The 14,138-nt window shown below is 41.8% G+C and overlaps 1 protein-coding gene across 3 annotated transcripts in view; it reads left to right on the top strand.

The window, feature by feature from the left end:
• Positions 1 to 14,138, top strand: part of PDGFRA (platelet derived growth factor receptor alpha) — a 34,879-nt gene that overhangs the window by 4,086 nt on the left and 16,655 nt on the right. For 2 of the 3 annotated variants that reach the window (XM_080590561.1, XM_080590562.1), the window contains exons 2-12: positions 3,254 to 3,314; positions 4,533 to 4,847; positions 7,530 to 7,793; positions 8,539 to 8,669; positions 10,082 to 10,253; positions 10,357 to 10,546; positions 11,093 to 11,208; positions 11,712 to 11,838; positions 12,792 to 12,985; positions 13,456 to 13,550; positions 13,658 to 13,790. In XM_080590561.1, coding sequence (XP_080446687.1) covers positions 3,266 to 3,314; positions 4,533 to 4,847; positions 7,530 to 7,793; positions 8,539 to 8,669; positions 10,082 to 10,253; positions 10,357 to 10,546; positions 11,093 to 11,208; positions 11,712 to 11,838; positions 12,792 to 12,985; positions 13,456 to 13,550; positions 13,658 to 13,790 — 1,786 coding nt within the window. In that variant the 5' untranslated portion in view covers positions 3,254 to 3,265. Of the gene's footprint in view, positions 1 to 445; positions 574 to 3,253; positions 3,315 to 4,532; positions 4,848 to 7,529; positions 7,794 to 8,538; positions 8,670 to 10,081; positions 10,254 to 10,356; positions 10,547 to 11,092; positions 11,209 to 11,711; positions 11,839 to 12,791; positions 12,986 to 13,455; positions 13,551 to 13,657; positions 13,791 to 14,138 lie in introns of all 3 variants that reach the window. The other variant, XM_080590560.1, reaches the window with a different exon arrangement.

Genomic DNA, 14,138 nt, shown 5'->3' with positions numbered 1-14,138 from the left:
CCCCAAAGAAGAAAACCCAGCAAATTCGCATGAAGTTAAGACATAAGAAATTTTATCTTAAGTTGATTTAGGAGACCTAGCTTAGATTCCAGCTGCCGCGCTGGAGACCAGCCGTTCCTTCTTCTGGACAAGGGAGCTGGATTATTGCTGTGGATCAACATTGCCATCCTGTGGCCAAGAGGATGAAGTGCAGTGACTAGGTAGCTGGCAGGAAACGAGTTTGTCAGTCTCCAGGCTGCTGGTGGATGGGACGGTTTTCTATCTTGAAAGAGTTCTTTGTTTGATTTACAGCTGTATGAAAAATATATACGGATGGCTCTTTTTACCCCGCCACCATGCCTTCTGTCTAGGTCACGCAATCGCCTAGGAATATCATCATCTTCTAAACACACATTTTCATCAGCTTTTTCGATATTGATTTTACTTTGTCTCTTCTACTCTGCAGTCAATGAAACCCCTCTTGGTTGGATGCCAGCGCTTGGCCGTGAGTGTTTGGAAGACTGGCTCCTTGCTGATAAAAGTTCTTCTGATGTTCTTTTCCTGATTTTTTTATCATTAAAGCACACAACAGAGGTACCGAATTTTCAGTCAGTTCCTTTCAAAACCCAGTGATTAGAGCAGATGTGATGATTGTTTTACCCTGGGCAATCAACCTCCACTGCAGAGAGTTTGGCAACACCCCCGTGGCATCATCTAATTTTCACTATGCACTCCCATGTTTCTATTCTAACTAGCACTGTTCAAGGTATGCAAGGAATTAAGATTGGCTCCAACTTACATTGTATGCGCACTATCAATACTTGTATAAATCTACTGGCTTCACAGAGGTTACACCAATTTTCGGTTTGATGTAGTGATGCTAGAAACTGAACCTGGTGTATTTATTCAGGGCTGAGATGTGGGTGTTTTAGGACAAAGAAGGCTTTTCTGCCACAAAGAAGGTTAAAAAGCAAAGTAAGTGCATAAGAAAACAGGTGATGGTAAATAAACAGCAAATGCTTGGTGTTTTGGGAATGAGTAAACTATCTTTTGCCCAGAACAGAGGTGTTAAATTCTGTGTTAAACCTTGACTCCAGCATGCCAAAGTCAGATGCACAATGTAATTAAATCCAGTTCAAACAGATTTTGAGTATGAATGATGATGAGTCCTTAGTACATTATTCTGTTTTTCACAGTGCGTAAATGTTGCTCTGGGTCTTGCTGAGATTAACGGGTCATTGAGGAAAGATCAAAGCTATGGATTCTGAAAGAATAGCCAGTTGGGAGATGCAGATTCAGAAAATCCTTGTGATTTTTTAAACTGCAAGAGTAGACTGAGGCACTCAGCTCTTACTGATTGCTATGGCAGACCAACTGAGGCAACAAATTCCAAACAACACTTTGGAAATGCCATCACCTCTATTTACATCAGTTTATTCACAAGGCTTCAGTCCTCACACAGCTTTGCAAGAGTGTAAGTTTACTTCAGCAGAGCTTCTGCAGTCTGCTGTGTAAAAGATACTAGCTTTGTGTTTTCCCTTTATGCATTGCGTCACTTGCATTGAATAGTCTGGAAAACAACACAATAGGGGTAGAGACCCTATTTTCAAATGGAAGAGGCCGAAGGAAATTTGGTTGGCAGTGGGGAACATTGTCTTGTGGATCTTGGGAGCTTAGGATTCAGATAAATAAAAAAGATGATGGGAATTCTTTAAAGATTTACAGCGTGGGTCACTTTATCGGAAAAAATATTGTAGGATATAAATGTGATAAAAATGAATAAGGAGGCTGAAACAAATGGACTTCTTTGATGTCTGAGAGTCTGTTATCAACAGGAGACAGATACATAAACACGTGGCAATTATTGCTAATTGAAGAATCAGGCAAAATGGTTTGTCTCTGCTGGAAAGTTGTCAGCTGAATTTCTGAGGTTGTTTGTACAAGTTTTGGGGCTGGTAGTTTGTAACTCTTCTGAGACCTTTTGTTTGATTGGAGTATCAAATACTTTTCGCTTTGCAAAGGAGCACCGTCTGTTCCACACGTCGCAGGAGGAAAGAGGGACGGGTTCAGAAGCACCCCATGGCATGTTGTAATCATTTAGCTCCCATATGGCATCGGCATAATCTTCAGAACTTGATGCACCTACGTGCTTTCCTATCTCAGAATCGGGAGCAGAGGGTGAATAGAAACTCTCCAGAACCTTTGAAAAACTAGTCTCTGTTTTGGCACATCATTCTTTATTTTACTCCTTAGCCTGTGTTTCAGATTACAAGTTCTTCTGTATGGTCCTTTTTTAGTCTATGTTGGCTCTGGGCCAAATCCAGTTGCTATTAAAGTCAACAAAAAATGTTCATTGATCTCAATGGGAGCAGGGGTTGTAGGAGCTTCTCTTTTGGAAATTACCTAGCAGGCTTCTTGAGGGTTTTAAGTAGAAATGTTATTAGATAGCATAAAGATTCAGAGTTGTTTATTGCCATTCCTGCCTCTTCACAACTGATGCCTTCTGATTATTTGTTTGAAAGCTGAAATTATCACAAATAGCCTATGATTTTCACACTGTTGGGGAGAAGAGGCGATCAGTGAACAACAGTGCTGGCCTACAGTCTGTCATGTATTTATTCCATTAGAAAATTTCAGCATATGTTTTAAATAGCATGTCTCTTGATCAAGGGAATTCTTGCTAAATAAGCAATAAACACTATTGTATTGTATTGTGCTCAGTAAGCTATATATATACATACGTACAATGGCAAAACAAAAATATCACTCACAATTGTGTGATTTATAATAAAAGTAGCTTTTAAATACGCTGTTTCTCCCTCCAAAAAAAAAAACCTGCAAGCAGCTAAAAGGTCAGAACTTACTACATATAGCCATTGCACCCCCACTGACTTCAATACAGCATCCAAGTAGGAGCGTGGGCTCAGTCCTGGGTGCTGCAGCGGGCACCAGGCCTGTTTGCAGGCTCTTTGCTGGATGTGCCAGCTTTGTGCTCTGTGTAACTTCTAACATTCAGAAGCAGGGTGGGCCAGAACTTAGCGAGGAGAAGAGGTTGTGGTCCCTTGGTTGTGTTCCCCATGCTGGTGGTCTGCCTGTGGCCTCACGTGCCATGTGGGTGGTGTGGGTGGGTGTCTCACCAGGATGAGGGTGTGAGATGGGGTCCCTGCCCTTGGCAGGGTGCAAGCAAAGGGCGCTGTTGGAGAGTGGTCCTGTGAGCTCTTATATCTGTTGTCAGCTTATTAACTGGCTCCGTGTTGCCCTCTTTCTGTTTCAGTTGTCGGTAGCGATGGGTACTTCCCCAAGGACATTCCTGATCCTGGGATGTTTCCTCACAGGTAATATTCCTCAGTCCTCTAAGCCTCCTCATCCCTGCTCCTGCACAAACCTGTATTTAAGTTTCCTTTCGTCGTGTCCACAATAACAAATGGTTGGCCAGCTGCCTCCAGCCTCTATTTTTCTGTCCTTCCCTTTGGTAGGCCAAGACAAGGCCTACCTACAGATGTCCCACCCTTGGCACGCTGGAGCACCTCCGGCAGCATGGAGCAAGCCGGGCTGCCTGTGTGGGCTCCAGCATCCTCCCCCTTCCCACCACATAACCGCACTCGCCGGGCTGCCCACATCTGCAGAACGAATGGCGCTGGGAGGGGAGGGCAGGGTTTGCCACAGGGCTGCCAAATATAGAAAGGGCCCTGCAGGCTGAGATAACATGTGCAGACGTGAGAAACTGGTTTCAAAGAAAGCCTGGGTTCCTACTGCTGGTTTGTTGTGCAGGGCCCACTTTCACAGTGTTTTCCTGGTGAATTCCCCATTTTCTTGTTCGGGAACTTAGGGTGTGGGCCCTCTCATTTTCCTTCTGGGACTTGGACCTGCACCAGCCCACCTACAAATTACCTAGGCTTGCAAATCTGACCCCATAAATGTAGATTGCATCTGAAAAGTGGTGCCATCTACAACATTTAGTTCAGTGAATTACAGTTTTATTTGGCCATAAAATTTCTGTACATTTTGGCCAGAGGTAGACCCGATGCACAAATTTTGGATCTAGGCCCCTTCCCCGGCCCTTTGCCGAAATAGAAGCCAGATGTAAAGTGCAGGTGTTGGCCTTGGAAAGTGGTTTCTAACTTTCAGTGGTGAGCTTCCTCGAAAATTGACGGGCCTGCTGACTTCCCGGCCATTGCTGCAAGGAAAGGACCTTCAGCCTGGCTTGTAGGGTGCCCATGAACCAGGAGCCAGGGGCTGGGGCTGGGACTTGGGGCCGAGAAGCTGAGGTGTGGATTGGGAACCATCCCTAACTTCACCTCCGTCTTTCACCTCTGGATTTGTCAAACAGGGCTCAGTGAGCAAACACTTCTCTGCTTAGCATTTCAAAGGGAGGCCATTTGCCCTCCACTGGGAACAGCTCTGGCTTTTAACAAGGGCAAATTTCCTGGGATGTCAGCACATCTGAAATGGCCATAAAGATGCCTGCTCTGGATCCACTCTGCACCCTCTCCCGTCCCTGTGCTGAGGAGGAGCTGTGTGTTCATGTGCTCTTTATTTGTGTCTTTTTCCAGGCCCGTTCCTAACATTTTGCCAGCTTCCTCTGCCGACTATTGTTCCCAACAGAAATGAAATGGTTGTACAGCTCAATTCCAATTTCACACTCAAATGCTCTGGAGACAGCGAAGTGAGCTGGCAGTACCCAGTGACCGAGGGAAGCCACAGGATAGACATCAGACATGAAGAGAACAACAGTGGCCTCTTCGTGACAGTGCTGGAAGTAGGAAATGCCTCAGCTGCTCACACGGGCCTGTATGTTTGCTATTACAACCACACTCAAGTGGAGGATGGGGAAGTGGAGGGGAAGGACATCTACATCTATGTGCCTGGTAAGTGGGGGTGCCACAGGGTGACTGACCCCCTTTCCAGGGTGACTGTGAGGGATGTTTTGGGACACGTGTTGCCCAAACCAGTGCCACGTCTGACACTAAAGCAGTTTCCAGCTGGGGAATGCCAGGTCTTGTTTTTAACCTGATTTAAACAGAAAGGGGAAAAGCTCACATGTGCAGGGGGCCCAGGAAGCAGGAAGCAGCAGAGTTGTCCTGAGGTGGCTGTTACAAGGGAGGATGAAACAAGAAATGCTACTGCTGACCAGTCTGAGGCAAGATTAAAAATATGGTGTTTCTACGCAGCGTTTCTTACAGTGCCCTATAATTTTCAAAGTAAACACAGCCTTCCCAGTCCCCGTGCCACCTTTCTCTGTAGTGGTGGAAAATCTGCTGGACGCAGAAGAAATGACATCCCTTCTCTTCAGAAGTTCCTATCACCAGCTTTGCCCTCCCACCCCGTTGTTCTGGCTGAAAATTTCTTTAAAGGATTCCCATGTTATCCATCAAGTTATTTATTTATTTATTTTTCTGTGGCTGAAATAGGCACCACAGACTGAGCCACAGCTGGCTGCGTTGGCAAAGCGCTGTCTGGATGTTTCCTCGGTGTTCAGGGGATAAGTGGCAGAACGGCAGGGCCAGAGAAGACCAAGCCATGACTTTTGCAGTAAATAGTCTGAGCAGGAAATGAAGGAGAAAAGAAGGGATTGTAAATCATCCTGCAAAACTAAAATAAGTTGTGAAGGAGATGATGTCTGAAACTGCAAGGAGGATTGTGGAAGGGGAAAATGGCAGGAAGGACTAATGATGATTTTTTAAAGGCTATTTTACAGTGTTATTAATTCTTTGCAGTTCATGATGTGTGACTTAAGTACAGTGATTCTTCCAAGACTTTCTCTACATTTCCCACAACAAACTTAATGCATTTGTATTCATTCTTGAAGCACTAAGAGGTTTCAGCAGAGGCTTTGGCACACATATCTCAATTTCCAACCAGCTCTAGCCAAATCACCAAAAGATTTTCTTGCTGTTAAACGGGCTTGTAACTCACTCAGAAAAAGGATAGCAGGGCAAAAGGCAGAAGATTTCTTCAAGAAGAGGGCATTTTGTTTTGATTTTGAAATGCCTCTAGATTTCAGCCTACCACATTTGCAAAGCAGAGACACCCTGTAATTTTTTCCAGTCACTAAACATTAGGATGTCATAAATGCAGGAACATATCCTTTTCTCCAAATTATAGAGAATGTTTCTGTTTCCACTATAAATTTTGTCTTTACAATTGTTTTTCCTGCAATGAATTAGGAGGGCAATGGGTGGCAGCAACCCACTTTGGCCAAGGAGGGTTACTCTGAGACTTCACGCAATATCCCAGTTTCACTAAAAGCACAGAGAAAACCAAACTAGGTGAATCCCATTTCTGTTTTAAATTAAATTGGGAAAAAGAATACATGGAGTTGGCAGCATGTTTGGGATAGAGGACTGTCTTTGGACTATTGCTACAAAGAGCCTGCCAGTGCAGCATAAATTCTATTGTTGGAGGGATTTGTATTGCTATTTATTAAATTTCATTATAAAGCTTTGCACAGAAGCTTCAGGCTAGCAGAGATTATTTGTTTATTCCGAATGGCCAAGTGTAGATAATTTAAGGGCTTTGCTTTTTATGTTTGATATGTTATGCAATTATGTTTTGAACTCAAACTTTGGATTGGCTGGATAGGAAAGTTGGCACGCATTTTGTTGACTTTGAAGAACTAAAACTACCAGGTGTTTGTTTGCTTTTTTATGGTCAAATACCATAGTCTGGAAACCACATGCTGTGACCATAATTAACTATGTCTCATAACTGCAATGTTGGACATGTTAGATATGCATAAAGATAAGTATCCTGAATTATTTTTGATGAAATGTGGCTTTAATGGTGTTAGACATAAACAACACCAAAATTGATTTCTACCTTTTGCGATTGAGTGTTGTTTTTTTTTTTTTTTTTTCCTTTTTTTCTTTTCTTTGTGTATTGGTTATGGGGCAGCTATTATTACAGAAGGAAAAAAATCCAGCTGAAAAAGATGAGTGATTTGTTCCAATAAAATATTATTGGTACATTAATTTTATTTTATTTTTATTATATTTCTTTTTATTTCAGTGAAAGTTGCACTTGAACACAAAATCTTTTGTCCTAAAAGTTAGATGTGTAAGTCCAAATTCATCCCTAAGATCTTTGCTGTATATATGTCTTGATAGAGTTGTTTATGACAGAGAAAGAGAAGTCATCTTTAATTTAATTCCCAGAAATTGCATAAATGTTTTCATACCCATTAGTTATTTTTCATGCTTTGTGTCACTTAATAGCCTTTTGCCTCACTGTAGGAATATATCAGAACCAGGTCTAATGGGAAGAATAATATCTCTTGGAGTCCTTTGCATTTCCAGTTCTGCATCCTGAATTGTCAGGAAGGAGCCCGAGACCTTTCCTCTTTTGTGCTTAGGTCAAATGTCTCACTACATGACACACGAGAAAACAAAACCAAGATGCTCTTAGCATGCCTCACCTGCAGTCTCTGAACAAGTGGAGTCACGAACTGTACTGATTTCAGTTAAGACCTGTAGGTGGTCATTGATATCCAGTTCTTGCATATGGACTTCCTACAAACAAGGTAGTGTAAACGTACCACTTGTTTTTTACAGACCCAGACATGCCTTTTGTTCCTTCCATACCAGAAGACCAGTTCATCCTAGTAGAAGAAGGTGATCCCACCATTATCCCATGTCGGACAAGTGACCCAAATGCTCAAGTGACTTTAATTAACAGTTTAGATAAGGCTGTGTATGCTTTCTATGACAACAAGCAAGGCTTCATAGGAAACTTCCTTGCGGGATCATACACTTGCAAAACAACAGTTAAAGGTGTGGAGTTCAAGTCTGATGTGTTCCTCATCTATATTTTAAGAGGTATTTATTTATTTTCATTAATAATAATAAAAAAAAGCAGTAATGTGCAGCCCAGTTCGTTTCTCATACTGTAGAGTCATATTAGCACCAGCATCATGGGGTTATATCAGATATTACCCCATTGATGAGCTCCTTGATCCTGTGGCAATATTGCTAGTCACTTAGTTGCTAGTTTGCCTAGCAAACTACCTTGTATACAATTCTGATGAGAATAAAATGCCCTTAACTTTACCTCCTCTCTCAAATGGTTGCAAAAGTCTTTTGTAATCCATTTGTTTTCATCCTGTTTGTTGAAACAGAACTTAAAAGCCTGGTGTTCCCCAGTGGATTCAAATGATAGAACTTTGGTTAGTTGGAAAAAACAACACAATTCAAATATTTTGAGAACAAGGTTTTATTGACCAGTAGTGGATTTTCAAAGACAGCCACTGATTAGCAAAATGGAAAATTACTTTTATCACAAGTGCAGTGAGTAAAAGATCTCATAGGGGCATTTGAGATATGAACTGTTACTTGAAATTTTATGCATGTATCTTTTCTTAATTGAATTGATTAAACTCAATTCCTGCACACTTCATCCTTTAAATACACATGTTTATATCAGTATGAATCAGCAGTACTTTCACTGAATTTTCCAGGTAATTCCTCAACAGAGGAAGTGAAATAGAAATCTCCCCCTGAAATTACACAATGTGAAAATTGCATACAGTTTTAAACTAAATCTGTACTCTCTCTCTCTCTTTAGCTACTTCACAGCTGCCAGTTGAAATTGAAGCTCTTAAAACTGTCTACAAAACAGGCGAGACCATCGTAGTAACTTGTGTGGTCTTTGACAACGAGGTGGTTAATTTACAGTGGAATTATCCTGGGAAAGTGGTAAATCTCTCTCTCTTTCTCGGTCTGCATGTTTGTAGTTACTCGTTGGGGAAGAAGGTGGGGTTGTGAAATATTCGTCTCTTCTCTGAATGAGGACAGCTGAGGAGAAAAAACAAAGTAATTTCTTTTACTTCTAAGGTAACACAAAAGAAAGTCAGTACCAAAAGTTAGACTTTGTTGTTAGTAAGTATGCAAAGCATGAGAGGAAGGTGAGGTGTGACTGGGAGTCCACGCACTGAGGGAGGAATGCTGCCTCTCAGGTCTTTTACCAGTTCAAAAAAAGAAATGTTGTGGAAATAGAAAGATCTAGGAATGTGTTGGACATCTGTGCATAGTGCTACTGCTGAGGGTATGAACCTCAAAGATGGCTCTCTTAAACCCTGGCTTCTTTGGCATAATAAAGGATGATGGAGAATGAGGTTCAGAGTCTTAGTTGTTCCTAGATGTGCAGGTGTAAATTAAAATGACTCTTGCAATCAATATAATTACTCACTAATGAGAACTTCAAAGCAAAAAAAAAAAAAAAAAGAACATATAAGAAAAAAAAAGTTGTAAGAAAACCTTAAAACTTTCAGAGAACCTCAGAACTTTTCAAACCTGCATAACATCCTTCTGCAGTAAAAAAAAAAATATTCAGTGAAAATAGGTTAGCATCCTGACAAAACAAATTTTCAGAATATCCCATCTAAAATGTCTGGTAACTGAGGGCATGGAGTAGTTGAAGTGACTGCCTAATTGTGACCCCAAATTGCAGATTTATTTAAGCAAATTAAGAGCCCAAGTGAAAAAATGATTTGAGATTTTGTTCTATTTTCCATTTTACACATTAAAGCCCCTGCTATATGCCATCTTTCCAAACTATCTCCAACGTATTTTTTATTCCAGCTTCTCATAACATGGTTGACCATTCTCACCATCCTTACTCTTGCAAGAGTCTTCTCCTTGCTGATAAATTATTCTTGTTTTAGAGTACAGAGAACAAATCATCTAGTAACTGGTTACTTTTTGTCTGGTAGAGGGGATAAAATTTCACCCTATACTTCATAGGAACTGAACAAAGAAAATTCAAAATAAAACCCCACAGGTTTTCTGTCCAAGGAGAAGGTAGCATAAGCAGTGAAATGCACTTTCAGACTGCTCACCCAAATTTTGAATGGTATTTTGTTTCAAGTGAACAAAATATGAGTTCTAAATCTCCTCACCCTTCTGTGACTTCCCCCAGAAGGATGTATTTTTATAGACATATCTTTTGTGCTTGTGGCTTGAAAATATATCCTTGACTGAATAAACAAGTCTTCTGCCATACAGGGTTTAGATGGTTACTCTCACTCCAGTGGCATCATAAATCCTCAGTGGTCTACTTTCAGCTTAGTTACTTAAGTAAGGTTTTTTTTTCCTTCTCCAAACTACAGAAAGAAAAAGGTGTGATAAAACTTGATGATATCAAAGTCCCATCGCAGAAGCTGGTTTACACCTTGACCATTCCTGAGGCATCAGTGAAAGACACAGGGGATTATGAATGTACTGCTCGGCATGCAACCAAGGAGGTTAAGGAAAATAAGAAAGTAGTCATTACAGTTCATGGTATAGTCTGATTTCAGTGTCCAAAAATTATTAACATGTTTGAAAACACTACTCTTGAAAAATGCTGCACAGCATTGTTCACGCATGGCTTTTTCATTTGCAGACAAAGGCTTCATTCATCTAGAGCCTCAGTTTAGCCCTTTGGAAGCTGTCAATCTACATGAAGTCAAAAATTTTGTCGTCGATGTGCAGGCATACCCAGCTCCAAAAATGTACTGGTTGAAGGATAATGTGACTCTGATTGAAAATCTTACTGAGATTGTTACTAGTTCAAGCAGAGTCCAGGAAACAAGGTAAAAATACTCTCATGAATCTTACTTTGCCATCTCCCCTAGAAACTTGAGAACTACTCCTGCTCTATCTTTCTACTTCAGTTCATTGCTTCTTCTAAAGTAATGTTTAAAAAGTCTTTTTTATCTACTCTATCTACTTAGTAGTTATCTACTTTGTTATCTACTCTGCCTTTTTTGTTCCCTTGATAACATTAACATCTCCAAAACATACAAACCTTGGTTTCTGGGCACTAGCCCTCTTCAGTCCCTCCAAGAAATCTTCACTCCAGTAATCTCTAGCTACTTCCAATAATATCAGAGTCTTTGTCAGAGCCATGCAGAATATAATAATGTACACTTGTTACTCATTTGTATTTTGGTAGACATTTGTTGTATGAAAAATGATTTTAGTGCAAAGGCATGCTAGAAATGCCAAATGTCAGCACATTATAATCTCCACATACCCAGATTACATGTTGCATAGAAGCAGATTTTTTTTATGCCTCCTTTAAAAATACAAGCAAAATACAAACAGACAATTACAAACCAGACCTCCCATTTCTGCAGGTTTCAAAGTATACTAAAATTGATCCGGGCCAAGGAAGAAGACAGTGGATATTATACCTTGGTTGCTGAAAATGAAGATGAGATTAAAAGATACACCTTCTCACTGCTAATACAAGGTAAGGAGTCCCAAAGCCTAGCTCACCACAACTGATGGCCCACAGCAAAGATTTGATCCACTTACACACAGGGTCAACACTGAGCACTGGATTGCCTAGACTATTGAGATAAGAAAAGCGTGAATTAGGGTGTCCGGAGGAGTGTATGCGTGCCTGCCGAGCCCTTGGAGCTCTTGTATGCTGATCCTGGCTTTGACTTCTGCACTGGCGTTGTGCCAGAAAGAAACTTTATCCTCCTGCCTAAGTTATTCCAGCTGACAGCAGGGGCGATAGCTCATTTAACATGACATGAGGACGTGGCATACCCGCCACACTTCCTTTTCGTGGCTCTAGCCTAGGATCCCTTCTGCCCTTCAGGAGACAAGGACCTCCTTGGCCAAGTCCCAGTCTCTAGCTGCCAATTAATCTGTGGGCCAAATAATACCTGCCCTGCTTTATTTGAAATTTTAAACTCTTTTCTAGACCTTGCTGAATATTTTAACAAACTTCTGACTGCTTTCCAGTTCCAGCCTTGATCTTAGACCTTGTGGATGACCACCATGGCTCTGCAGGGGGACAGACAGTGAGGTGCTTGGCAGAGGGGACCCCGCTTCCTGATGTGGAATGGCTGGTTTGCAAGGACATTAAAAAGTAAGACAGGGTGCTTTGTGATCTAAAATATGACTGTTTTTCTCACTGACTAGCTTACCATTACTAGTTACTATACCACACTGTCCTCATCAAGGCCCAGTAAGCTATAAATCCGATTTGTCTTTTCAGAGGCATATTGCTTGTGTTTTGAGAGGTTGTCAGTACCTTTCCTAGTGATCATATCCTGTAGGAGAATACATGATGTCTTGATTTAGCTCTGATAAAAGCTTTGTGTTCAATAAGTGAATGTAGCAGATCTTGAAGAGTACCTGCCCTTCCATTCGGGGAGTTCCTATCATTTCACAGTTAGCTCAGTCTGCCTCATTATCACTCTTGTGTGTTTCTAAATTTTCACTTGTAATTACTTCTCCTCAAAATTATAATTTTCACCTTCAAAGTATTCTAGACATGTAGCAATTATCTTGCTGGTTCTAGACTGATTCCTGCTGCAGCTGCTGGGAGGCTCGGCTGTCCCTGGGAGGTTGTACACCAGGCAGAAGGAGACCACACATGGAAGGATGCTGGGAGCCCTGGGCATAGCCCAGCTGTGCTCTGCTCTCATTGTGCTAAAGTCTCCTCCTGCCTGGTGGGATGGTTGTCCTCATAGCCCTGCCCCAAGAAGCCTTGCAGACTGTGAAGGATTCAGGGAGAAGTAGAGATCCATCCACTACTATAACTATGCACGATACTTAGCAACACCAAGATCTATCTACACCGGACCTGCTGGGCTGCATTATCAGGCCTTCAAAGTGGCAGCAGTAATGAGCATCAGAAGGCCAATTATTCTGATGGAAGAAAGATGCAGGCTTTTCACCAAGGTGGTCTTAAGTACTTCTGGTCCTTAAAATGATCATTGTCAGAAGAAGATTATAGGGAAAGGTGATTCCTGTTGTGTTCACTCTTTATCCACATCTACACCCAGCCCCTGTTTCCACTGTTATTCTTCTCTGCAGATGCAGCAATGACACTTCATGGACTCTTCTGACTAATAATATCTCTGATATACACATGGAAGCCCATCTGGACGAGAAGAACATGGTGGAAAGCCAGGTGACCTTCCAGAAAGTAGAGGAAACCCTGGCTGTGCGATGTGTGGCAAGAAACGACCTCGGTGCTGTTACTCGGGAACTGAAACTTGTGGCTCCCAGTGAGTTTGCTTTGTTCTTCTGTGAGATTACAGCAGCCAGTCTGAACTCTCTTTAACACACATCAGTTCAGTTTGGAAGAATGCTTAATAGATAAAAACATAAATTACTGCAAATAAACATAAATGAAAATTGATTTTATTCACCCTGGGACATCTGAGGATGAGGCATTTTACAGGTCTTTATGGTGCATCTGTTTTTTGCTTATTACGTGGTTCTGCGATTCATTTAATCATCTTATTACCACTGGTTATGGGATGTTATTCCAGACAATCTTCACATTTGGTCTTGAAACAGGAAGGCAGAATAGCTCTGGGCTTGGAAAGGCTTTAGAGTCACCAGCCCCAGGGAGCGCTCCTGCCACATCTGCAAGACATGGGAACTGTGGCGGTGCGGGAGAGGGGTGTCTTGTACATGTGTCATATTCCTCATGTCTCAAGAGGAAAATATGGTCTGTTTTGTTACTCCACAGCCTTGCGATCAGAACTGACGGTGGCTGCTGCAGTCTTAGTACTGTTAGTGATTGTGATAATTTCACTGATTGTCCTGGTCATCATCTGGAAGCAGGTAACCTAGAAAGAAATATTTCACTTTGGATGCTGGGCCCTGCTGGGTTTTGATCTCAAGTCAGGCACAGGACTAATGACTGGTTTTGCATTCAATATGTTTTGCAGAAGCCAAGGTATGAGATAAGATGGAGAGTCATTGAGTCTATCAGCCCCGACGGCCATGAATACATTTATGTGGACCCAATGCAACTGCCTTATGACTCCAGATGGGAGTTTCCTCGAGACGGGTTAGTGCTTGGTAAGTTTCCTCTAAGGGGCTAATCCAATCCTTCTCCTGGGAAGACAATTAAGGGCAACTTTAAGGTCTCCAGTACCAGCATTTGCGATGTAACTCATAGCCATGAACTCCAGAGTCTTTCTTTATCTGCTCTCTTTGGTTCTCCTTCCACATCCTCTTCTCCTGCAGTAGTGTTAGCCTCGAGCAACTCATGTTAGTGTCTCCCACGCCTTCATTCCAGCTCTGCATGCTCTGTGTGCAGTGCCCACCTCAATGTGGCTTAGGTGGCCCCTGCCAGTGTTAAACTCCAGTTCCAACATTCACTGCTGCTAAAGCATCCACAAGGAGCAAATTAGCAGTTTTAATTTG

This window comes from Anser brachyrhynchus, assembly GCF_964034855.1.
Source record: "Anser brachyrhynchus genome assembly, chromosome: 4".
NCBI lineage: Eukaryota > Metazoa > Chordata > Aves > Anseriformes > Anatidae > Anser > Anser brachyrhynchus.
Note: the sequence above shows the minus strand (reverse complement) of the source record. Positions and strands in the feature narration are given on the sequence as shown.